The sequence below is a fragment of the Chenopodium quinoa genome, unplaced genomic scaffold (assembly GCF_001683475.1).
Source record: "Chenopodium quinoa cultivar QQ74 unplaced genomic scaffold, ASM168347v1, whole genome shotgun sequence".
In the NCBI taxonomy this organism is placed as follows: Eukaryota; Viridiplantae; Streptophyta; class Magnoliopsida; order Caryophyllales; family Amaranthaceae; genus Chenopodium; species Chenopodium quinoa.
In genome coordinates, this window is record NW_018745461.1 from 1,485,316 (window position 1) to 1,509,322 (window position 24,007).

The following is a 24,007-nucleotide window of genomic DNA, read 5'->3' on the forward strand; positions in this document are numbered from 1 at the left end:
TAAATATAAATATAGGAAGTATATGACACGGTAATATTTACAATAATTGGCTACATACAATCTTGTTACATGTAATTTGTAATTAACCAATATAATAAGAAGATTGTTCATTAATTTGTATTAATCTTGTAAGGATGAACAATTTTGTTTTAATTTATTGATCGAAGCAATAATAGTGTATAATGTTAAGTTGTGCTTCAAAGGAGCAATTAAAACAATTCATCATCCATGGTTGAGAAGATCAAGCTTATGTAGTTATGTCACTCAGTCACTAGATCTATACTCCGATGCCTTTGCCCTTGCTTCACTTGCATTTTAAGAGTCAAACTTCATAAAGTTTGACCACACATTCTGATTCAGTTATTAAAAAGAATAATCCCATTGAATCTTGTTACACTCATCATAGCATGCATGTAATTTCATACTCCGTATCTACCTATTTTTCTATGTTGCTATTAGAACTGGTTATTGCGTAGGGTAACCTAATGGTAATAGAGTCAGGGCCAGTTTTAAAGGGTTTTAATGGACAATGCCTTTAACGGACAAGACCCTTATTTGGTAGGGTCAATATAAGTCCAAAATATTTTTCCAATTTAATAGACAAACATAATACTAGTAGATAAAGTAAAAGTAATTACATAGATAAATTTGTATTCATATATACTTGCTAATGGCTTGTTCATTTAATTATTATTATGTTGGCCCGTCCATTATCAAACCGCTATTGACCCACAACCCGCATTGGTCCAACCCGCTATTGACCCTATAAAATGTGATCCGACCCACAATTGACCTACAATGATCTACCTAATAACAAGGTCTAGTTGCTACTAGGGCCTCTTCACATTTACTTAATTGAGCTGAGCTGAACTGAATTGAGCTTGACTGAAATGAATATTTTATGAGAGAAGGAAATTAAGAGTTGAATGTACTGAATTGAAATTAAGCTAAATTGAACAGGCCCTAAGACATAGTAAAATAATTAACAGTCGATCATTATTTCTTAGAGATCATAAAATAATAAATGAATGAGGCAAACATGCATTATAATAGGGGGGACTCGATATTTCAATAAGATATCCCCACTTATGTAATGCAGTGTCGATATTGTAGGGGATTGGGAAGTATGAATTCAAAGAATTCAACCTACAAAGACTTTTGTGGGGGCAAATAAACAAGAAGTGAAGAGAGATTACTCCCTTTGTCCCTACCAAGAGATGGATTTGTTATCAAGGGTTGAATTTGGGGATCATGTTTTAATTGATCATTTTGTTGGTACGTACTAGAGTAAGGTACATATGAATGAAACTTGTCACTCAAAGCACGAAAGTAACAACAAATATAATCACTAGATGTAAGGTACATTACGGGATGTATCACTCGTTGTAAGGTACATTACGGGATATGTAAGGTACATTAGGGGATGTATCTGTTTCTAAAAGATATTTTTGTTCGTCTCAACGGGAATTTCATTGGCATAAATAAATTATCTAAAAATTGACAACATAAAGTTCCAATATATATATCAAAGTTCAAATATATGTGTATTTTTTTTAAATAAAATAAAGAAAATAGAGATACACAATAAAAAATAAATTAGTCTTCTCTCAAAACTGCAGCCTAACTTGTCAAAAATAATAAAATAAGAAATTTGTCGTCTATCTAATAAGAATCCATGTCGATCTTGCATGTTGTTTGGCTGTCAAAGTGTCAAGTGTACTTTTCTCGTGAGATTATATAGTTTGCACAAATATTTGCTTTCCTACAAACATGTTGTGATTAAAACGAGTCAAATTGGCTAAGTATATTGTTCACATTGTCTCTAATTAAGTAGTTAAAAAATGAGTGTATGTTCGAATTTCAATTACCTTGCCAAGGAGAAATCTCATTAGTATCGAGGAAGGTGATAAGTTGAATCATGTCTTCCTCTGTTTTAGGAAGGCCATATAAATTAAAGCTGACATTCTCATGCATCATGTGAATATAATTTGCCCCCCTCAAAAGAAAAAAAATATCTAAACAAAAATAATATTTTCTTCATTCTTTTTTTTATTATTATTTATATATATATATATATAAATAGATATTTCAACTATTGTTGTTATTGACAAACTCTACTTTAATTAGTTTTTGTAGTTTATTGATTAGAAAGCATATTTCTAAGTAAAAGTTTGTTAGAATCGTCTCACTATATTCCAAAGTATTGAGCTTTTTATAATCACCTCGTCTTGTATATGGTCAGCCATACCGTGTGACCGCTTATAAAATAACAAAGTAACACATATAAAACTGACCAAATAACCCTTGTAAAACTAACTAAATTACCACTATAACACTAATCGAGTAACCCTATTGCACTGACAAACTAACCCCTTTAACACTGACCAAGTAACCCCTATTATACTAACGAAGTAACCCCAGCCACATGGTGTGACCAGCCACATATAAGACTTTGTGTTTAACAATATTTACTAATATTTACTAATTGATAATTAATGATAGTAAGAATATGAATTTTGCACTTTTATATTGACAAATCACAAATGTAATAAAAGAAATGTATCAGCTAAAAAAACGAAGAAATAAATTATTAAAATAAACCAAATAAGTAAAAGAGTGAGATAAGTCCATGAAGTGATTAATTAAACAACTTTACCTTTTGACTTTATTAGTATTAAATGATTGACTCACTATAAATTTAATACTCCTACTATAAAGTTATTAGAGGTCAAGTGAGTCAGCACGGGTAGATCAATGGGAAATTAAAGTTTCCCTAACTTTATTGCCACTTTATAGTTGGCAGTTGATGTCACTTTTTCATGAACTTCTTAGAATTAGCTATCACTACTATACTTCTCTTGTATACTATAATAAGTTACATAGAGAAAATAAACCTAATTAACACATCCAACGAGCTGAGAGCTTAGCTAAGCTAGCCATGGGAAGACCACCTTGCTGTGACAAAGATGGCATCAAGAAAGGCCCTTGGACCCCCGAAGAAGATATCATTCTCGTTTCGTACATTCAAGAACATGGTCCGGGAAACTGGAGATCTGTACCTACCAATACAGGTACATATTTTTATTTGTTATTAGGAGTAAGAAATAAAATAAAACTCGGTTGAGATTATCCTGATCTATGAATATTTCAATTTTTCGAGTTCATTTTATGCTTTTGGACCGAACCTTATCATCAAAAGTAGGGTTTTTTTTTTTTTTTTTTTTTTTTTTTTTTACCTCATTGTCATCATATTCTATAGTTTCTTATATTTCATAAATTTATGTAAATATTATTGTACATTTTGTAAAAGGGTTGCAAAGGTGCAGCAAGAGTTGTAGGTTAAGATGGACGAATTATCTTAGGCCAGGAATTAAACGAGGCAACTTTACTTCTCATGAAGAAGGAATGATTATCCATTTACAAGCATTATTGGGTAACAAGTAATTTTCTAACCCTAAACATTTTATTTTTTTTAATTTGATGAAAACTTTATTCATATATAAATTGTGATTGTACCAAATAATTTATTTATTTCGTTTATCATTTTATGTTTAAGATGGGCTGCAATTGCTTCTTATCTTCCACAAAGAACAGATAATGACATCAAGAACTATTGGAACACCCACTTGAAGAAGAAACTTAAGAGGTTTCAATCATCTTTTCATCAAGAGCCACAAAATCCTCTAACCTCATCTTCTCTACACAATAACAAATCCATCAACGACGACAATAATCATAATCATAATAATAACTACGAGAATAATAGTGCTGATCGCAACAATATGGTAACACCACCACAACCACCATCCTCATCATCAACTTGTTATGCCTCGAGCACCGAGAACATCTCAAGGCTTCTCGAAAGTTGGATGAAGTGTTCACCAACTTCCAAACATAAGTTGGAAGTTGGTAACAATCACGACGACAACAACGACGACGATAACAACAACAATAATGATAATAATGATATTGCTCATGATGGATGTGTTGGTGACGAAGAAGATGATCAATTCGAGTCAATGTTGTCGTTTGACAACCTTAATAGTGATAATAAGGTTGGCATGGTCACTACTACTACTACTGCTTGTGACGACTCTACTGAGGAGGATTCTAACGAAGGTGTAAAGGTACACGAAAACATGGATTACATTGATGACGACGATGGAAATAATCCTCCGTTAACATTTCTAGAGAAATGGCTTTTGGATGAATCTACTACATCTCGTCAAGTAGCTCAAGAAATTTTGCGGCTACCATCTATTTTCTAATGAATTATGGTGTATGCAAAATTAATTAGCCTAAAGTAGTAATTATATATAGTTTAAGCTACATAAATTATGAATTGTAACGCATGATTATTAACAATAAACATGTTAATTAGGAGGAGATCGAGCAGCTCTTGCAAGTTGTAAAAAAATGCTGTAATTTTTCTTTAAATTAGTTTCTAATTGATGAATTGAATTAAGCTTATTATATATTATGATTTTTTTTTTATATGATATACGTTTATGTTAATGATAATGGACCCTATAAACGTTAATTACGTACGATTGCATGCATGTGGTGAGAGAGGGATCAATCCAAAATTTAAAGCCATAAATTAAAAATTTAAAGCAAGATGACCCTACATAAAAATGGCGTAATTAATTTTGAATGAAAGCTCCAATTAGCTAAAATAGTCGTCCAATTTAATGCTTGAGCCTGAAATTTCAGCTTTAAATGTGATTACTAATCTTGGTCCTTGATCATCTTGTATTATTGCAAATTCGGCTTTAATAGAGAAATTAGAAACATACAATAACGTCACCCCACCTACTACAACGGGGATAATAGTTTCAATAATAACAATCATTTTGAAATTACGAGTATTAATAATATATGCAACCCTTAAGCTTGAAAATAAGTATTATGGGTCGCTTGGTAATCGATTATAAACTATGGTAGTGAGAGTAAATTTATATGTAGATTTATTAAGAAAATCAATTGCATGATCACTCAAAATGACTCGTAAATTGTTTGTTTTTATTAGTAAGTTATTCTCACAGTGTCACGTAATACTACCTCCTAACTGGTAATGGAAAAATATGAAGAAAACACCAGCTGTGCTTAAGGATTGAGGTTGTCTTCCATACTAAAATACACTTAAACTTCATTCTCATTACTGCAATTTACTACTGTAATGAATACGAAAAGGATCATCAAAAATTGACGGGAATATTAATTTAGGAATGTGACAAAAAACACAAACGTCGATTGATGTGATCACTGTAGAATTACGTTTATTAATCTATTCTTAGCCTCCCATTGATGTGTTAATTGTTAAATTTCGTTTATCATTCTATTTTTAGCCTCTCATGTGTAGCTCTTACAGAGAATGTTCTAAATCAATGCCATTCGTTATCAGCTCTTCAGGGTTTTATACTACGTGTATCATTTTTCTTCTAAAAACAAAACTAAATACGAGTACATTTAAAAAAAAAAAAAAAAAAAAAAAAAAAACAAATAGTACAATTTTTATGTCAACAACCCAAACTTGATATACAACTCTTATCTCCATTGTTTGTCCGTTACGTACAACTCTTATAGATTTACATAGTTTATATACATCCAAAACCTAAAGTTTTTTTTTTTTTTTTTCTTTAAAGAAAAAGTCATACAACAATTTTAAGTTCTTTGTAATGTCATTTTTTTGTCAAACACAAATATGTTCTTTTATCAAACACAGTTATGTTCTTTTTCAAACACTAGTATGTTATTTTTCAAACATTAATATGTTTTTTTTTTCGCCCTTGTTTCTCAAAACGTGTCTAATGTTCGTGGTGCACCCGGGTGCACTATACTATTTTTAAACAAATTAACAATACACCACAAGCTTCGATAGCTCATTAAAATTTGTCAAATTTGCTTTTGTATATATGCATGTGAATGTTAATTAGGTTAATCCAAAACTTTAAAACAAATCCCATATGACTTTACAAATGATATAAAAATAATTTTTTAAGAAAAAATAATTAGAAAAAAAAAATATATATATATATATCATCCAACTTGCTTTAATTTTATCACAATAATTCAAGTTAGATTAATAAAAAGGAACAAGATAAATAAATCATTAAGTACTTAGACTATAATTGGCAAGCTTTTTGAAGCATTTCTTGGCTTGAGAAACAATTGTTGGGCCAAACAAGGAGTTCTTGAGGAATAGCATTTTTTTAGAAGCCCAAAATAGTTTTGAGAAAAGGAGAAAACTTTGAATCACTTAAATTATACTTTTTTTTTTTTTGACGGGACTTAAATTATACTTCATACTTCCTATTAGAGTTAATCTAATTCGAAAAATGATGGATAAAGAATTTTGAATACAAACAAGTGAACACATTATTTATAACTTTTGTACCTGTGAATCAAGAATACAACATATTTTTGCAATAGATTGTTCTATGATGATTGCCAAGAAGACAAAGGAGGGGTATCTGAATCCATCCAAGAAAAGGTTTTAGTCCAGGTTCTATCACCCTTCACATTATCAGCAGAAGCATACGACTCGAGTTCAGCCATTTCATCAGGTGTTAGTTTCACTGTCAAGGCTGCAATATTTTGGTTCAGATTGTTGATCTTGCTTGTGCCTGGGATAGGATAGACATCGTCCCCTTGATGATGAACCCAAGCAAGAGCGAGCTGCGATGCAGTGCACCCTTTCCTTGCAGCCATATCACTAACCCGTTCAAAAACGTGTTTGTTATGCTCAAGGTTTTCAGGCAGGAACCTCGGTATATTCTACAAGAATATTTATCAGCACACACATATACGAAGTATATAATAATGACAATAAAAGAAAAAGTGGGTAATAAATGGAGAAGAACACATAAAATTGAAAATAATAAGGGAATCACTCCTGATAACATCCAACTTCCACACCCAAATTAAAACACCGTCGATTTACATATGCCAAACACCAAAACCTCTACAATTCATACAGCATCAGTGAAGATTTAAGGATGCAGAATGTCATACTCTTGGTTTCTGTGATGACATCAGCTTCCCGTTCCTTTCATGGTGGTTCTAGTTCTAATACTCCCATCTTCTCTCGTCCTATTATAGTAAATACAGAAAAAGGATGGAAAAGCCAACTATTCCACTAACTTATAATACTCTTATCATTATTTGCACTAATCTAAGATTACTCACCCAGATATTAATATGAAAAGGCAAACGGTGCAAAACAAATGTATAATAGTCTACAAGATTTGCAAAGGAAACCTTTGCTCAAAGCCATAATATACTACCCCATTAGCCATCACCCTCAACACCTCTAAAATGACTCCTGCCTTTGAAAGGTAGTTGAATGACTTGATTCTAAAGTCTAAACAGTCTAGCCTGAGAAATAGTGAAGATGCTCTTGATGTCTAATCCTCTATTTGCAAAGAGGCTGTTTTTAGTAGATTTTTGAGTCAAAAGACAGCTAAGAACTTCAAACTTCACAGCAATTGAATACACGGGACAATTGCCAGAGGTATATGATTTAGTCTATAGCCTATTGTAATTTGAAGTTGAAAATTTGCCAACTAGAGGCCTTTTTTCAAAATTGTTCAAAACTATCAACAGGATATGATGGGGAATTTTTTCAAAATGTAGCAAGTTTACACAATAATAAAATGCTAGGAAGGCCACTATTTTTTTAATGTAAATGCATTGAAATTTGAACACACCTTTCGGTAGTCACCTTCATAGAAGTTTTCAACCACCTTGGCTCCCAATGAAAAGAATCCACGTCCTAAAGGGCTATATGCTACAATTCCGATGCCTAGTTCTCTGTTCAACATCAACAATATGCTCATGTACTAAGATAAATAAATACAACTTACAACCATTATAACTATACAATATGGTTCCATGACTTCCAACCATAGGTGAGGAAGATCCTCCTGAATTCACCAAACTTATCATAATCAGTAGACTTTGTGCAGTTCTAAAAGAAAAAAGTAACAGTGGACTCACCTGCAGGTAGGCACAATTTCTTCCTCTAAATCTCGTGTCCACAAAGACCACTCCATCTGCACAGCTGTTATGGGGTGGACAGCATGAGCTCTTTTGATTGTCGTAGCAGATGCTTCTGATAGACCAATGTACTTGATCTTTCCCTCTTCAACCAATTTTTTGAGCTCACCTACCTGAAAGATGGACAGCAGAATCATGATAGGAGCAGCAGCCAGAGAGGGCAGCACAGTATTATTAACAAATATGATTTATATGAAGCATTAGACAACAGAATGTTGTGGTTTAATTAATAAATGAAGCCAACATGATGAACCAATTTTACTCGTAACATCTTACAAGGTTTAAATCAGTAGGACTGTTCATTGGCACAAAAGATCCAAATTTTTTGCAGCAATTCACCAAATAAAAAAACAAAAATACATGCTTGAAACTTGAGTGCAGAGGTGAGCTTCAACAACCCCACCCCCCCCCCCACCCCCCCACCCCACTCCCACTATTCTCTTAACCACCAATATTCATCACAGAAGAAGAAAGTCTCCCAATATACATTTGTATCTGTCACAGTTCACTGACGTTTAGTACAAGTATAATATTCAGCCGTTCAATATAGAGTAGGTCCTCAAACAAATAATCATTTTCATTTAAACAAGTAAATGTATCCCCCTAGGAAATTATTAGTGCAGTTTAGTTGCACAAATTTAGAGGAGCCAATGGCAGGTGTAACTTACATACTTACATAAGTTAAGAAAAATAATAATAATAAAAGGAAGAGCTTACAAATAAACTAGTCCAATAGCATATATAGAGATCTCAAATTTGAACCTCATTCAGTTCTTGCAAAACAGTAAACGGGTAACAAATATAAAAGTTAAAGTATAAATAGGGGAAGGCTATGAATTAGAGACATTCAAATACTAACCGTTACTTCTATCGGAACACTGGTATCGACACGATGCTGATAATAAAGGTCTATGCAATCAACATCAAGTCTCTTCAAGCTAGCCTCACAAGCAGCCCTCACATAGGCAGGATCACCCCGCACCTCTATCTTACCATCAGCTGATATTAACCCAAACTTGGTAGCTAATTGTACCTTCTCTCTCATCCCTCCTTTTAGAGCCTGATTAATTAATCAAGAACATTAATGTCTGCAACAAAACTAGCAATAATATCATCATAAACAACAAAATGCAGGAGGATGTATGGCAAAACGTGTTGAAATTTATATTCAACTTCAACAAACATGATGTAAAATAGCATTGTAAACTTTTGTGCCTAAGCAATACCCTATCCACGAGACTTGCCCCCAAACTAGAAGTACTCCTCCCATCATAACTAGTCTCCTTTTACAAGAGGGGGACAAAAAGGAGGGAACTTAGTGCTTTTCCCACCAAGCTCACCACAAAAATTCTATCAGAATATTGTGTACAAGTAAAGACAGTCTAATCATAAACAAAAGTGTAAAATTTTGTACCCCAGCCACCACAGGACTAGATCTTCTTCGAGTTCTTAGATATCGATTATGCATTCGAAATAAGGGGTTTTGCAATTTATTTATTTTTTTGGCTAGCTTAGGAATCATAATATGTTGATATAGACTTATAGAGTATCCATATACAACCATCATACCAACTAATAACAACCCATCAATTTTATTTTTTTTTCTGCATAAATGTTCAAAACCTTAGCCACAAAATACCAATTACATCAATCAAGGTTTGCAAACAGCTACTAAAAATATTAAATTTAATCAACCAAGAGCACAAAATGTGTCACATTTTAATTCCTGTTCTCAGACAAATTTAACAATATTGCTTAACCTCCAAATAATCTCCCCACAAAACAAAAAAATGGTTAAATAGTAAACAATTAGCATAAACAATCTCAAATACTAAAAATAATATAAACAAAACAAATTGGATGAGAATCAGTAGCTAGTCCACAAAGTCAACCAAACAAACTCCACTAATTTTCCAATTACATGATACATTAACATCCAAAACAACCAAAAATATGAAAAATTGTAGCTTTTTCAACAAGACCCATCAATTTTAACATACAAAAACTACAATCAAACCCACAATTATTGCAAAAAGCTAAATCAATCTCAATTTTTAACAAGAACAATAAGGAAAAAATGAAGAAATTGTACCTTTCCCACAAGAATTTCACTGGTAAAGGGGCCATAAATATCAGAAGTATCAAGAAAAGTGATGCCAGAATTAATGGCATGATGAATTAGAGCAATCATCTCATCTTCTGGCTTTGGTGGTCGAACTATTCCTGCACACCCAAGTCCTTGGACTGATACTTCTAACCCTTGCGAACCCAACTTCATCTTCTGCACTTCTGCCATTGATTTTAATTTTTGATGATTTTATTTTGAATTTTCTGGGTTTTCTGTTTCCAATTTTATTGGAGAAAAATAATTCCTTTAAAATGTGGGAGAATGAGAGAATTGTAGGCAGTTATGACTTCATTCATGACTTCACTAAATTGAATAATGATGTAGTGATGTTTGTAGAATTGTGATACTGGAAAAGTAAGAACAAAATAACAAAAGTCGAAAATATTTTTTAGTGTAACCCATATTGACTATCGAGTTCGTGAGATCAGGTCGGGTCTAATTTTAAACGTGAGTCATTCTAAATTATTATATTAATCAGATATTTTTTTGGTTGGTCGGATCAAGTATTGACACCTCTTATTTTCATACTACCTTTTGGCTTCTACCTTCATCTTCAATGATTATTTGCCCGTTGTTATTTTTTACTTTGTTACTCAATCCTTTATCGATCAAGTTGAATTAATAAGAGACAAAAGTAATATGATCAAATGCATGTTATGTGAGAGTAAAATTGTGAACTTTAACATCGATTAATTGATTTTGGATGGAACAATTTTTGGACTTAATTAAGGTTAACATAATATCTGAATCATTAGAGATTGTTCGTGGATGTATCTAATTGCATTGTAACTTTACAAGTGATCAATGTTGAACCTCTGTGTTTGTATTTGTTGATTTTTTTTAGTCTTTCTCGCATCCATTATAACAATGTATAAAAGTATTTACCATTGTACAAAGATAAGCAAGTCATTTACAATACTAGTAGATTAGAAATTTGAAGTTGTTAACATTTGTGTATAAAGGCCACCAAGCTGTTCTTGAAGCTGCACTATGATCTTCTCTTCTTCAGCAATTGTGTCCAAAAGCCTCTTATTTTCCTCTCTTAGCACAACAAACTCACTAACCACCTCCTCAACCTTGGCTTGAATGGCATCATCACTTAACTCGAACACACTCTCCACGGCTCGAACCACTCGCCATAAGCTCACCACCACCAACAATCCTCCTCCAACCCTCACTAAGGCCAGCTCTAACACCAATGCCACCACTACAACAACATAGCCTAGCTTCTCGAAAAATGCCCTCCCTAACCCTACACACAAAAGGATTGTTTTCAAAAATAAGAGGCCTAGAATTGCAATTCCTGCCCAATGAAACCATGTTTCTAGTCTTCTTCCTTCCACATCTTTGCATTTGGTTGGTGTTAAAGAGGAAGAGAGCTCAATAAAGGATATCGCGAGATCAAATATTAGTAGAATAATCACGACGATGTGAGCTTGAGGGGATTCTAGGATATTCACTAGATGAAGTCTCCATGGTACAACATCATTGCTTATAAGATAATTAGTTGTGGTGGACTTGAAAGTTTTTTGTTGATAGTTTTCCCTACGCCTACACAACTTAATGAGACCTTGAATAGAGGATTCCGTGTTTGTAATGCAATGTGATTGCTCGATTTGGCTCGAGAAATTAGTCATCATATGGGTTGGAAAATCATATAGATATTCTGTCAATAAGTTACTATATAGTATCAAGAATTAGGCACAGGGATGACATTGATGTAAAATTAAATTAAGGTGCAAGAAAACTTTAGTTTATGCATGTATTGCTTTTTTATTACGTTGATGTCTTCTTTCTCTGCCAAAAGAGTAGTAGTATGAGGTATTTTAAAAGTTTAGAGATGCGTTAAGGGATGTACGAAGTAGTACATATTATTTAACATACGCGATTGCACGACTATATTATGTATGCATGACTTGTCTATATGTAAAGTTAAGCAAAGAAGATGAGACCAAAATACAGCATAAGTGCATAACATATTTGACCATCAAATGTATTGTGAGTCATACTTCATCACCTTTGTTTCTAGAACTCTACAAATCCACAATGTTTTGCACGTAGATCTTCGGATCTCCAATAGCAATGACAATCAGTACCCAAAATGACAATCAATATGAGATTCAAATCAAGTATTTCACTTCGACATAAATATATATGCATCCTGCAGCTCGAATGATGATTTTGAATCATAAGTTCGCGCCCTCCTGTTACATCCTTTTGTCCGATTCTATCAAGAAAAAAGTAATTACTTCGTATTAGTTAAAGTTGATTAGGAAAATAACACCAGACAAATTCACCAATAGAACCAAAGGAAAGACGCACAAGTAGAGGCAACTAGCCTGACTCATTGGTGTATTATCACACTTAAGTCTTCCTAAACTGTAACAATAATACGAACTCTACTACTTAAGTCTTCCTAAACTGTAACAATAATACGAACACTACTAAACAAAAATCAAATGCAAGACCCTAGTAAAGCGAGATTGATGTACCTTGGTAATTAGATTAGTTGTACTAAATGATGAACTTGGTAATCTGCTTCAAGACTTTAACACTGGCATACGTTTGGACAGTCTGTTATTACAATCTGCACCATCATCAGTGAGCTCTGATTTAGAATCGAAGTACTCGAAATCAACCTGATTTTTTCTCCTATGTTCTCTGTCTATATCCAGGGCTGTAACAGAAGTGCAACTTAAGTCATCCATTTCATCAACCTCTTCTAAAGTGCAACGCTTTGCAGTAGCGAAAATCTCTGCCATAGTCTTCATTTTACGCCTCCACTTCCTTGTTTTATTCCCCTCTTGCGCTGATATTGCACTAGGATTTATGGCTGTGACCTCGTTTATGTACTGGACTTGTTCAGATTTCATAGATAATGTTGTTTCAACTAAGTCATGATCATTTCCTACATTCGCCACATTTCTCTCATCATATGAAATACTTGTCCTTTCAAGTACACCTCGAGCTTCAAGAGGTGGAAGCACGTTTGTAACACCATACTCAAGGCACGATTTTAGGTATTTCTCCTGGAATGGCCAGTTCTGAAATGTATTCTTTTGACGCGAAAGATAAACATAATGTCTGCAGGGAAAATTACATCAGAATAGTGTGATACACTTAACCTTGCAGCTCATAAAAAATTAAAACAGCTAGAATTTACAGAAGTTGGTAAACTAATACCTAAACATTGATGAAATGGCAAAACAGAAAGGTTGCAGAACAAGAAGAAGTGCATAGATTCAGAGACAGTACATGCTATTGATTTAGCCAAGTGAAAATTAGAAAACTTAACAGGTTACAGTAAACAAAACTTACCACGTACATTCAATTTGTTGGAGTGTTTAATGTAATTTGTTTACAAGTTCATAGAATGAATCGAGTACGTAGTACGGAGTATATTAACAAAATCAAGCCCTTATACCAGCTTGCCTTATACCTTCTAAATTTCCAATTGAAATTAAAGAGCATGTTAAATCAATATATGATCCTCAAACAGCTAATATAATGCAAGTTGGAAGTGATTAACTGATTATACACTCCCTCTCTACTTCTCTAGCGAAAGTGTTATTACTTCGTTGCAAATAATAAGAAACGGAAGTAGTATATATAATAAACCGTCTCACACCAAGATTTTGCAAAGACCTTATTTTCGGACATATAATAGACTCACAGTTTCAAAAAACTTCAGTATACAATAGGATTAATTATACAGTACAATTAACACTTGTCCAGATTTAGGTACGCTATGAACGTGATAATTAATTTCGGACGGAAGGAGTATATAACGTACCTTATGGAGAAGAGCTTGGTGCATGATTCAGCGGTAGTCTCAGTGCAAACATAAAATCGCTCCGCCGAGCTTTCGGCTGTCTCCATGTTATTCATCTGTTGGAGCTCATAATGTTGCATCATTACCAAAATTTTAAAAATCACCTGATGAAAACAAAAGTTGCAAAAAAGATAGCTTAGACAGTGTTGTTTAGTTGCTTATAAAAATCTGAAAAGGAGAAAGCAGGGGACATACCAAACATAAATAATCTTACACCATAGTACTTAACATAGATACAAGAAAGTGTATAGATTAAATTATTTGTACTACAAAAAATTCATTAAATAAAAACCCATGATGGAGAAGCAGGAACAGAACCCACAATTAAAATAAAAAAAATCCAAATATTAGAAAGTGGAAGACAAAATAATCGGAATTAACGAATGCTTAAATCATATATACGGAAAGAAATACAAGAAGATTATTTGTGGGCGGAGGGATTGTTATTTGTTACTGCTAAAAAGTCAAGTGGTTGAACCAACAAATGAAGATTTTATTTAATGAGTTGAGAAAGAGTGAAATTGTGCAAGTGATTTTATGTTGGCAGAATGAAGGTAGGGACTACTAGGGAGTGAATGTGAATATGTTTGTGATGGAGCAATCTTGTACGGCAACCACTCTTCATTTCTAGTCTTTTTACATACACTTGCCCACAATCTTGTTTTTTCCCTAAAAAGATCTAATTTACTTTGATGGCAAAAGTAATTGTACAGTTGATCAAGTATTATCTGATCCAGGGCAACACCTCTTGATAAGAAACTTCACTCTTTACAACCCTTTGTACCATTTTAAGATATAGCCAATCCTAAATTTTTAACCATGTACTGTCAAGGCATAAACAAATTGGTAAAATAATAATATTAGTAGCATTATTAATAATATCATATACAAGGGTATAACTGGTTGTACATAGAAAAATTGCCCGTTTTTATATAGCAAAAAGCTTATGTCTCCATCAATATATTTATATGAAATTACTTAGTAATGTTAATATATACGAAAATATTCTCGTAAATTTTGAATCATGAAAAGGATTTGGATACAAAGACTTTTTAGTTTGAAATAGAAGCACTGGAAGCAAGATTAGTTGTTTTTTTCTTAAGATTAGTGTAAAATTATCGGCCAAAATGAAATACAAAGTTTAATACGAAGTATGTAACAAATCCTTAATCTCTACAAAGACACCACCTTGAGCAACAAATAGAGCAACCAAAGGAATTTCTTTGTACCCACAAGCTTAAGATCGAATGAAACCAACTAGTTATCAAAGATTGAATTTACAGGCACAAAAAATGCATAAACAATTTGTATTAATTATTATTCTCTGTTATCACTCTTGACTGTTTCAACCACTGTAGGATGCTAAATTTAAAATTTTCCAGAGTGCAATTGGATTGTCCAATCAAACATATATTCAGGAATATAAAAAGATATAATCCTATATACTTGTACATTTGTACATATCTAGCACAGGCAACACAGGACCACACCAGCATGATTTCACTTATTTGGGCTATATGGTAATGCACATTTTTTTTCACCCATAATAAAATAGATAAATTGCTTCTCCCATCTGAAGTTAATTATTGTGTATTATCTTAAATTGTACTTGCACTATATAAGTTGTCACCTTTCAAATATAATATGGAGTCATAATGATTTATGACCATATTTGGATATCACTACTAAAAATGAGTGATTTTACTATTATCAAGGGTCTTTTGTAAAATCATGTCATATCCTTAATTACGAGAGATTCAGAAGACAATGTGATAACGGATTTTGAAATGTGAGAGTGCGCTCTTAGACAAAGAAGCATCATTTAAAATAGCATGTCACTCATTATTCAACTCCATTGTTCAATGTAGCATAAAATTATCGTACACAAGAATGATAAAATGCAAGACAAAATTCTATATGCATTACTCAGTAGTCAGTACTCACTTGGAAGCAGATCCAGGAGCTGTAGCACGGGGTTGTTTGGTTGACAATGTAAAATGAGGGAAGTGAAAATTCATGGGATTTGAGAAATTGAGGAGTTGTTTGGTTGACACAAAAAAGCAAAAATGAGGGAAGTGGAAATTCATGGGAATTTCAACTTCCTACAAAACAAGGGAAGTAAATTACCTAGTCCCCCCCTAGGTCAATCAAAATTCATGGGATTTCTAAATTCCCACATTGCCAACCAAACAAATTTAGGAAATTCCTAGGAATTTCATGAGGGAAATAACTTCCCATGAAATACAATTTCCTATGGGAATTTAATTCCCATGTCAACCAAACAAGGCCTTAGACAAATAAGTTCACAAACACATTCCTTCTTCCAACTCAAAAAGGCTTGATAGAATATATACACTGAACTCAACTCAGCTTGGCTAACTTAGCCACTTCCGTCTCTTAAGACCAACAAGGATTCATAGAGCAATATTCACCTGCTGTCCATAGACTACGCCATTTAGCCTGATCACTCAACTTCCATGGATGAACCTAGCAGTGATTCCCTTAGGCCCTTAGTACATAATTTTCACCAATGAACATAGAAGAGGTTTTACTTTGAAAATAAATATTCAGATCTTATAAAGTGACATATCATTAAGCACCATTGATTGAAAACTGATTGTGCAGGGCACAAGCAAACTTGCTCTACTTTAACTCGATTTTTCTCTTCAGATTTTTCAACAATGAGTTGGGATTCTGGAGGGGGATGTAATACTTCAATCAAAAACCATAATGAAATTTAGTTAACCAAAAAGATTAAAACCTAAAACCTATACCATAAAACAAATCCAATGATTAGAATCACCACTTGGATGCAAAACAAGATGAGTTGATACTAGTGCCAGTTGATGTCATACTCAACCCAAACATGCGCGGTATATTTTTTTTTTTTTTTTTTTGGAGGGAAAAGGTGGCTTAATTAGTAATTAAATTGTTTACAAAAGTTTGCCTACCCCTCTGGATTTGGCACAAAATTTGGCACAAAATAGCATCCTGTGGAATACAATCCCTAGAAATAGTAGCAATGTCTTTAGCTAGATAGTTAGTACATATGTCTGGGGGTACAGCAATATTACATCGAAGATTCAAAACACTTAGTTTCTCCCTTGCATCTCTAGCCAGGATGTCAGCCACCATGTTCTTCCCTCTTTCACCATAGAAGAGCTTGGCCTCAGGTAATCTTTGGAGCTGCAGCCTGCAATCAATTGTTTTTGGTGTTAGAGTAGTGTGAACATTTTGGCCAATATCCTCAATGATGTATTTGCAGTCACTCTCAATAATGCATTTGTTCCATCTTCTCTCTTCTATCCAGTCTAGAGCAAGTTTGATTGCCATTAATTCAGCATCCTTGGCATCTGTACAGAACCCTTTCCATTGAAATCCCTCTATCCATATTCCCAGGTGATTTACAGCCAGAGCTTTTGGAGTGTGGAAGGAAAGAAGCATCTATATTGATTTTGAGGAAGGATTGAGGAGGGGCCTCCCAGGCATAGGATTTAGGCTCTATTCTAGATTTCTAGTGTGTGGAGATGTGGAGAAAAACCACTCACTAGCAGCCCAAAGGCACTGGGAAGTAGAGGTTGTGATGTTGGTGTTCGTTTTTGAAAAAATCCAAGAGTTCCTTCTTTTCCAAATGAACCAAAGAGCAAAACCGAAGGTTATGCTCCAGAGAACAGAATTTTGAGCAGGTTGATTGTTTTTGAGGTTTCTTAGGATCCATTGCTGGGAGCTCTCATTTGCAGATTTGGGGGTGGAGGATGGGTGAGAAAGGTTTTGCCAGAATTTAGATGCTCTGGGGCAAGAACTGAAGAGATGGTCAATGCTCTCAGTGAAATTTGATTTGGGCAGAAGGGGCAGGTGCTGGTATTTTTGATGTTTCTTAGATGAAGATTTTGGGAAGTAGGGAGTCTATCCCATACTAGTTGCCACATGAAGACTTTTATTTTTGGGTAAGTGTTAGAGTTCCAGATAGCATTCCAGTCCCAGTCAGGGTGGAGATGCATATTAACAGAAAGTGTTCTGCTACTAACTAGCCACTCTCTAGCCCTGGTGGTGTCAAACCTCCCTTTTTTTGACCATGCAGTGAAATTGTAGTCCTCATTAGGATTCAAATTAACACTTTGGATTCTGCTCCACAAGTTGTCACAAAGCTGGAACCCCATCTTATGTTCTAGAGTAACTCTACTGCTGGAAAGGATATCACTCAGGCAAGAATTTGTGGCTGACTCAGGGATGGGACCTACGAGTTGGGATCTGACAGTGTCAGCTTGTAACCATCTATCCCCCCAGAAGTTAATGCTTCTCCCATTTCCCACCTCCCAGTGAAGGCTATGGCTAAATAACTCCCAACCCTTCCCTACAGCAGACCATATATGAGATCCCTTATTAAATGGGGTAGGTCTACTCTTGGACTTGACATACTTCTCAAATAAGACTTTCCCTGCCAGTTTACTCTAGTATCCACCATCCAGCATAATCTGGCTAGGCCTAGTTGGTTCATCTCACTATTGTTTAGGATCCCCAAACCCCCATTCTCCTTTTCTTTACAGATATTCTTCCAAGCAATCCAGGTTACTCTCCTCTTGATGGTATCCCCACCCCATAAGAAATTTGAACAAATAGAATCCAGCTTACCTAGAATGAATTGGGGAAGCTTGATGCAGGACATCAAGTACAAGTACCTGGGAACTGAAAGCATAGAGGATTTCAGAAGGACAAGTCTACCCCCACTAGATAAGTGGTTTGACTTCCAGTTTGCTAATTTTTTCCCCAACTTGTCAATGATTGAGGAAAGCTGTCTTCTTGAGGGTCTTTTATCAGACAAAGGGTAGCCTAGATAAGTCCCTAGATCATTTGAGGAGCTAACATTCAGACATTGCTCAAAATCATCTCTCAAGCTCATAGGTGTATTTCTAGAGAAAAAAAGCTTACTTTTATCCTCATTTATTTCCTGGCCTGACAGAGAACAAAAACTTTTTAAGGTTTCAGAGATGGAATGTAAGGTTTTTTTGTCAGCTACACCAAATAAAAGGACATCATCTGCAAATAGAAGGTGGGAGATGGCAACACTCCCTCCTCTGAATCTAAAGGGCTTCCATTTGTTTTGGCTACATTCAGTGTGGATTTTCCTGGAAAGGAATTCCAGGCAAAGAATAAATAGATAAGGGGATAAAGGGTCCCCCTGCCTTATGCCTCTAGCAGGGAAGAACTGAGAGGAAAGCTTGCCATTTATTAGAATGTTGGAGGATACAGAGGAGATACAGGACATGATAAGAGAGACAGTTGAAGGGTTGAAGTTAAAAAAACAGGAGGCAGTGGTGAATGAAAGACCACTCAAGCCTATCATAGGCCTTTTCAAGGTCTAGCTTTAAAGCAAATAAACCTCTGCTACCCTTCCTTTTTCTCATAGAATGGAGTATTTCAGTAGCTAGAATGTAGTTCACCTCAGTCCCTCTACCTTTTAGAAAACTGTTCTGGTTTGGGGAAATAATGTTGTACAAGTGAGGTCTTATCCTGTTGACTAGGATCTTTGAGATGAGCTTGTAAGAGGTGTTAACAAGGCTAATTGGTCTAAAGCTGGTAATTTGGGTGGGAGACAAAATCTTTGGAACTAGGCATATGACAGTCCTATTCATGCATTCCGGGACCATTTTGCAGGAGAGCACTTGGTTTACAGAGAGGAGGCAATCATCCTTTAATGTGTCCCAGGAAAATTGGAAAAAAATAGCATGGTAACCATCTATGCCAGGTGCTTTGAGGCCACCAATGGAAAAAAGGGCCTCTCTAACTTCAGAAAGTGTAGCTGGATGAGAGCAGTCAATGGAGTTAAAGGATTGCACAGGTGGGAGGGGAAAGCAAGGCTCAGAAGTGAAAAGATTTTTAAAATGCTGCAGAATGTGATTGTGAATTTGGCCAGGTTCTTCAATCCATTCACCAACGTTATTTTTTAGGGACAAAATTCTATTCCTATTCCCTCTGATGATAGCAGTAGAATGAAAAAATGTAGTGTTTCTGTCACCTTGAATCAACCACTCAGTTCTAGCCCTAGCTGCCAGAAGAGTTCTTCGTGGTCAAGGATTTCATTTAATTGCAGCTGTAGGTGTTGTTCTAGTTCAAAGAGCCTGGTATTATTGGGATTGTTCTGGCAAGCTAACTGGGCTCCATTGATCCTGGCAAGAAGTCTATTTTTTGTATTTTTCTGATTAAAGGCTAGGTTCTGAGCCCATTCTCTGAGATCAGGTGTGAGTTGTTGTAGCTTGTGGTGTAAGGAGGAGGTATATGACGGCCATTTGGATGATAGGAAGGAGGTGAAGTCAGGTTCATTCAGCCACAAAGGCTCAAACCTAAATGGTTTTTCTCCAGGAAAGGAAGGCTTGTGATCAAGGGAGAGGAGCAGGGGATTTTATGGTCAGAGGACATCCTTGTTAGGTGCTTAACTACAAAGTTTGGGAATGCTTGGATCCAGTCATTTGTGGCTAAGAATCTATCTAATCTTTCAAGAATTGGCTTTTTCTTTTGTTTATTGAACCAGGTATATTTATGACCAGAGAAGCCTAGATCAATCAAGTTACAATCATGAATAGCATCATTAAAAGCCCTCATTTGATGTAAAGGATGTTTATTCCCCCCCCCCCCCCCCCCATTTTTCATGGTCATTGCAAATTTCATTTAAGTCCCCACATACCAACCAAGGCAAGCTATTATTTTGTGAAGTTAATCTTAAAGCATCCCACAATTCTAATCTAGCATGATAAGAAGTAGGTGCATAAATAGCTGAAAGAAGAAATTTTTTTTTGTGATTGTACCTGCACAACAGCATGGATTGCACGAGGCTCCTTGTTGACTACTAAGAGGTCGTGGAAACCCGAGTTCCACATGATGAGGATCCCACCAGAAAACCCCACCGGGTCCAGCACTTCATTCGAGTTGTAGGGTAGAATTTCAACAATTTCCTCGCAGCCAATTTTAGTGACTTTTGTCTCAGTGAGAATGAGAATGTCCGGATCATGATCTCTGATGAGTTGCTTGATGTTACCCTTGAACCCATCTCTTGCTATCCCCCTAGCATTCCAAATATGAAACATATGTATTAGCCTAATTTGAAGTATGTGTTCTTTTATTACCTTTCACTCTTGCACACTTCTGCATTCTTCTGGGTTTTTCTTTACAGATTGATGTTGCAAAACAGAAATACAACACCATGGTGAATTGGCTCCTCGAGACAAGCTGATTTACCTTAGAGGATTGAGGTTCCAACTACACTTAGCAGGTAAGCCGATAATTAACATAAATCCTAGAAGACAAACAAAATAATGATTAAAAAAACCCATAGTAGTGATAGAAAACAAAAAATAATATTGAGAGTTGGGCAGTACCTAGGTATTCACAAGTATCATATTCATACTTTCTTGTTGCACTTCCCCTGCAAGAAGTGAGTTGATCCACATCATTGGTTCACATTCTTCCCGGATGGAACTTGTTTCCCAAATTAAGGTGCTCGAACAGATAAAATTGTTGAGAGATGCTTAATGACGTGATGTACCAATAAGAATAACTCAATTGTTCAAATGTTCATCTACTTCAACCCAACTCCATGCTGCACACTTTTCCACTCCTTTTGGCTTCATCAATTTTCTGATATTGGCAACCTCATCCCATAAGCCAGCTTCAGCATAAATGTGAGCCATTGTTAGGTATGCAGCAGAATCCTGTGGCTGCAGAGCAAAGAGCTGATTAGCAACCACTCTTCCCAATTCCACGGCACCATATGTTTTGCAGCAACTCAATAGCGAACTCAATATGACAGAATTAGGATCAAAAGGCATCTCATCCATCAATTGCATTGCCTTTTTTATATGCCCTTGTCTGGAATACAAGTCAATTAGACAAGCATATTGATCCATTGTAGGAGACAGATCATAATCCTTTATCATCTTCTTGAAGTTCTCTACAGCTCTATCAAGTAAACCTGCATGATTACAAGCACTGAGAACTGCAGTAAAGCAAATATGATCAGGGAAGAACCCTTTGCCCAACATGTGATCAAACAGCTCTAGCGCCTCTATTGCTCTTCCACTCTGAGCATACCCTGAAATTAGACTTGTCCACAAAACATAGTTCTTTTCAATTGTTTGATCGAAAACATAACGAGCTTCATCAATGCTACCGCTTTTTGAGTACATGTCAATCAGAGAGCTCAAAACAAACAGATTGGTCAAAGAACCTAATTTTATTACCAATCCATGCACCTGCCTCCCAACCTGGAGAACTGATAGCCTCCCAGATGCATGCAAAATGCTGCTCATGGTGAAATCTGTAGAGCTAATACCCTGATTTCTCATACGTAAAAACAGTCTGACTGCATTTTCAACATAGAGGTTATGGCAGTGACAAGCAATCATTGAGTTGTAGACAATACTATCCCTGGTTGCTGCCTCATTGAAAATCAAAACAGCAGCATCTACACACCCACATTTTGAGTAAAAATCAATCAAGGAGCTAACCACGAAATTGTCAACCATAAAACCAAGCTTTATAACATGAGCATGAACTAGTAAGCCTTGTTTAAGAGGTTCTTTTTCAGCAGAACAGGCAGCAATAACACTAACATAAGTGAAACAATTAGGTTGAATATCGCTTGTTAGCATCTTCTTGAACAAGAAGTTGGCCTCAACTCCACATCCATACTGTAGATACCCCGATATAATAGATGTCCATGACACTTCATCATGCTGCTTCATTTCATTAAACATGCTCCTAGCATCCTCAATCCCAAAACACTTTGCATAAAAATCAACAAGTGCACTACTCAATATTAAATTATCTCCATAACCATACTGAATTATCTTCGCATGAATTTGCAAACCCAATTGGGAATTTCGAATCTTTGTACAAGAATTAAGTGTTGTACATAAATCATACTTGTTCACATCAGTTCCAACATGTACCTTTCTCAAAATCACCCTTCTAAACTTCCAAAGAGTTCTCTTAGTTGATAGGTATATGAACCTACTTCCCCATGAAACCATTATTCTTCAACAACTTTCGACTTCTAATGGAAATTTCATTGAACAGCCGATGTGCACTAATGGAACAATGGTAGTTACAGCAAAAAGACGGATGTTGGATGTTGTGTATTAATCATATATCCTCCATTCTTGCCCATCATCAAAGACTCAAACAATTAGAATTTGAAATATTATCAATAGATCGCCACTCTTACAAGTAATTAAATTAAAATACAAATAAAAAGTAATCAATCAGGTTTCTCTTGCTCTGTTTATGGTCATACGGTGTTTAAATTATAAAGATTCAATAGCAAAAACCCAGAAAATTATGAAAATCAACAAATTTAATCATAGTTTATAGTTCCTAAGACATCAAAAACAACCCAGGAATAAGGGAATTTCGTCGAATACTTAATAGGCATGACATTTAATTAGAAGTTTATATTAAATACCCAGCATGTTATACGATGAGACTGATAAAGTTAGCACCTTTACCTTTCATTGCAGAATTGAACAGCAAGAACAAATAAATCAAAGCAAAAAAATAAATTTAAAATAAGAAAAGTAGATTGAGGAATTTTGACGAACACATGGTGTGCAACTAAATTTACAAAGTATAAAGGTCAAGCAGAGAAATGAAATTTTACAAAGTTTGCAAAATACAGAGAAAATTGCATACCAGATATAAGCTCGGCAATCCTCTCGGCGAACGTCTCAAAACCCTATCTTCCTCCATTTTCTTCAAATTCTCCGGCGATACTAAGCTCGGAGATTCCGTCCCCAACTCTCCTTCACTCTCCTTACATTCCGCCGATTTTATCAGTTTCAATGGCGTCTTTTTCCCCAATTTCACTTCAATTCCAACGATTATCTCCGATTCTGAACCCGAAAACCTAGGTGATCGTCTCATCACCTGATCGTCCTTAATTTTCCCCAATTTTTCCACGCTTGGAGATTTCACCTCCGATTTTCTGTCACTTAATA

The 24,007-nt window shown here is 35.1% G+C and overlaps 5 protein-coding genes across 8 annotated transcripts; 1 reads left to right on the top strand and 4 right to left on the bottom strand.

Annotated features, from left to right (window-relative positions):
- The first annotated feature begins 2,737 nt into the window (after positions 1–2,737).
- Positions 2,738–4,484, top strand: LOC110714969 (myb-related protein 306-like). Its single transcript, XM_021893524.1, has 3 exons — positions 2,738–3,071; positions 3,311–3,440; positions 3,557–4,484. The coding sequence occupies exons 1-3, from the start codon at positions 2,939–2,941 to the stop codon at positions 4,266–4,268; spliced, it is 975 nt and encodes a 324-aa protein (XP_021749216.1). The 5' UTR covers positions 2,738–2,938; the 3' UTR covers positions 4,269–4,484.
- Positions 4,485–6,321: 1,837 nt separating this feature from the next.
- On the bottom strand, positions 6,322–10,525 carry LOC110714968 (probable aldo-keto reductase 2). The gene is made up of 5 exons (XM_021893523.1): positions 10,151–10,525; positions 8,918–9,118; positions 7,999–8,171; positions 7,710–7,812; positions 6,322–6,777 (listed from the first exon to the last, which is right to left on the bottom strand). The coding sequence occupies exons 1-5, from the start codon at positions 10,352–10,354 to the stop codon at positions 6,439–6,441; spliced, it is 1,020 nt and encodes a 339-aa protein (XP_021749215.1). The 5' UTR covers positions 10,355–10,525; the 3' UTR covers positions 6,322–6,438.
- Positions 10,526–12,116: 1,591 nt separating this feature from the next.
- On the bottom strand, positions 12,117–14,547 carry LOC110714971. Of its 2 annotated transcripts, XM_021893526.1 has the most exons (4): positions 14,214–14,547; positions 13,980–14,122; positions 12,679–13,270; positions 12,117–12,413 (listed from the first exon to the last, which is right to left on the bottom strand). In XM_021893526.1, exons 2-3 carry the CDS (start codon positions 14,099–14,101, stop codon positions 12,727–12,729), a joined length of 666 nt encoding a protein of 221 aa, XP_021749218.1. In that variant the 5' UTR covers positions 14,102–14,122; positions 14,214–14,547; the 3' UTR covers positions 12,117–12,413; positions 12,679–12,726. The 2 variants fall into 2 exon arrangements, with proteins under 2 accessions (XP_021749218.1, XP_021749219.1); XM_021893527.1 differs by having other exon boundaries at positions 13,980–14,547.
- A 2,323-nt stretch (positions 14,548–16,870) lies between these two features.
- Positions 16,871–23,835, bottom strand: LOC110714958 (pentatricopeptide repeat-containing protein At4g37170-like). Of its 3 annotated transcripts, none has more exons than XM_021893516.1 (5): positions 23,703–23,835; positions 21,392–23,172; positions 21,252–21,272; positions 20,822–21,077; positions 16,871–17,211 (listed from the first exon to the last, which is right to left on the bottom strand). In XM_021893516.1, the coding sequence occupies exon 2, from the start codon at positions 23,042–23,044 to the stop codon at positions 21,572–21,574; it is 1,473 nt and encodes a 490-aa protein (XP_021749208.1). In that variant the 5' UTR covers positions 23,045–23,172; positions 23,703–23,835; the 3' UTR covers positions 16,871–17,211; positions 20,822–21,077; positions 21,252–21,272; positions 21,392–21,571. The 3 variants fall into 3 exon arrangements, with proteins under 3 accessions (XP_021749208.1, XP_021749206.1, XP_021749207.1); XM_021893514.1 differs by having other exon boundaries at positions 21,252–21,309; XM_021893515.1 differs by having other exon boundaries at positions 20,822–21,272.
- LOC110714823 lies at positions 17,726–21,463 on the bottom strand. The gene is made up of 6 exons (XM_021893374.1): positions 21,421–21,463; positions 21,252–21,309; positions 20,822–21,077; positions 19,347–19,903; positions 18,438–19,144; positions 17,726–18,372 (listed from the first exon to the last, which is right to left on the bottom strand). Exons 1-6 carry the CDS (start codon positions 21,461–21,463, stop codon positions 17,726–17,728), a joined length of 2,268 nt encoding a protein of 755 aa, XP_021749066.1.
- Positions 23,836–24,007: the final 172 nt, after the last annotated feature.

Excerpts from the sequence above, each read along its gene's own strand:
- LOC110714969 (XM_021893524.1), top strand. The coding sequence starts at position 2,939 with ATGGGAAGACCACCTTGCTGTGACAAAGATGGCATCAAGAAAGGCCCT. Across the intron at positions 3,072-3,310 it reads ATCTGTACCTACCAATACAG|GGTTGCAAAGGTGCAGCAAG; the intron begins GTACATATTTTT and ends ATTTTGTAAAAG. Across the intron at positions 3,441-3,556 it reads CAAGCATTATTGGGTAACAA|ATGGGCTGCAATTGCTTCTT; the intron begins GTAATTTTCTAA and ends TTTATGTTTAAG.
- LOC110714968 (XM_021893523.1), bottom strand. The coding sequence starts at position 10,354 with ATGGCAGAAGTGCAGAAGATGAAGTTGGGTTCGCAAGGGTTAGAAGTA. Across the intron at positions 8,172-8,917 it reads GTGTTCCGATAGAAGTAACG|GTAGGTGAGCTCAAAAAATT; the intron begins GTTAGTATTTGA and ends TCCATCTTTCAG. Across the intron at positions 7,813-7,998 it reads GAAATTGTGCCTACCTGCAG|AGAACTAGGCATCGGAATTG; the intron begins GTGAGTCCACTG and ends GATGTTGAACAG.
- LOC110714971 (XM_021893526.1), bottom strand. The coding sequence starts at position 14,101 with ATGATGCAACATTATGAGCTCCAACAGATGAATAACATGGAGACAGCC. Across the intron at positions 13,271-13,979 it reads ACCAAGCTCTTCTCCATAAG|ACATTATGTTTATCTTTCGC; the intron begins GTACGTTATATA and ends TTTTCCCTGCAG.
- LOC110714823 (XM_021893374.1), bottom strand. The coding sequence starts at position 21,463 with ATGTGGATCAACTCACTTCTTGCAGGGGAAGTGCAACAAGAAA. Across the intron at positions 19,904-20,821 it reads CAATCCATGCTGTTGTGCAG|CATTTTAAAAATCTTTTCAC; the intron begins GTACAATCACAA and ends CACATTCTGCAG. Across the intron at positions 18,373-18,437 it reads GGGAAAGTCTTATTTGAGAA|GGAAGGGTTGGGAGTTATTT; the intron begins GTATGTCAAGTC and ends GGTCTGCTGTAG.
- LOC110714958 (XM_021893516.1), bottom strand. The coding sequence starts at position 23,044 with ATGGTTTCATGGGGAAGTAGGTTCATATACCTATCAACTAAGAGAACT.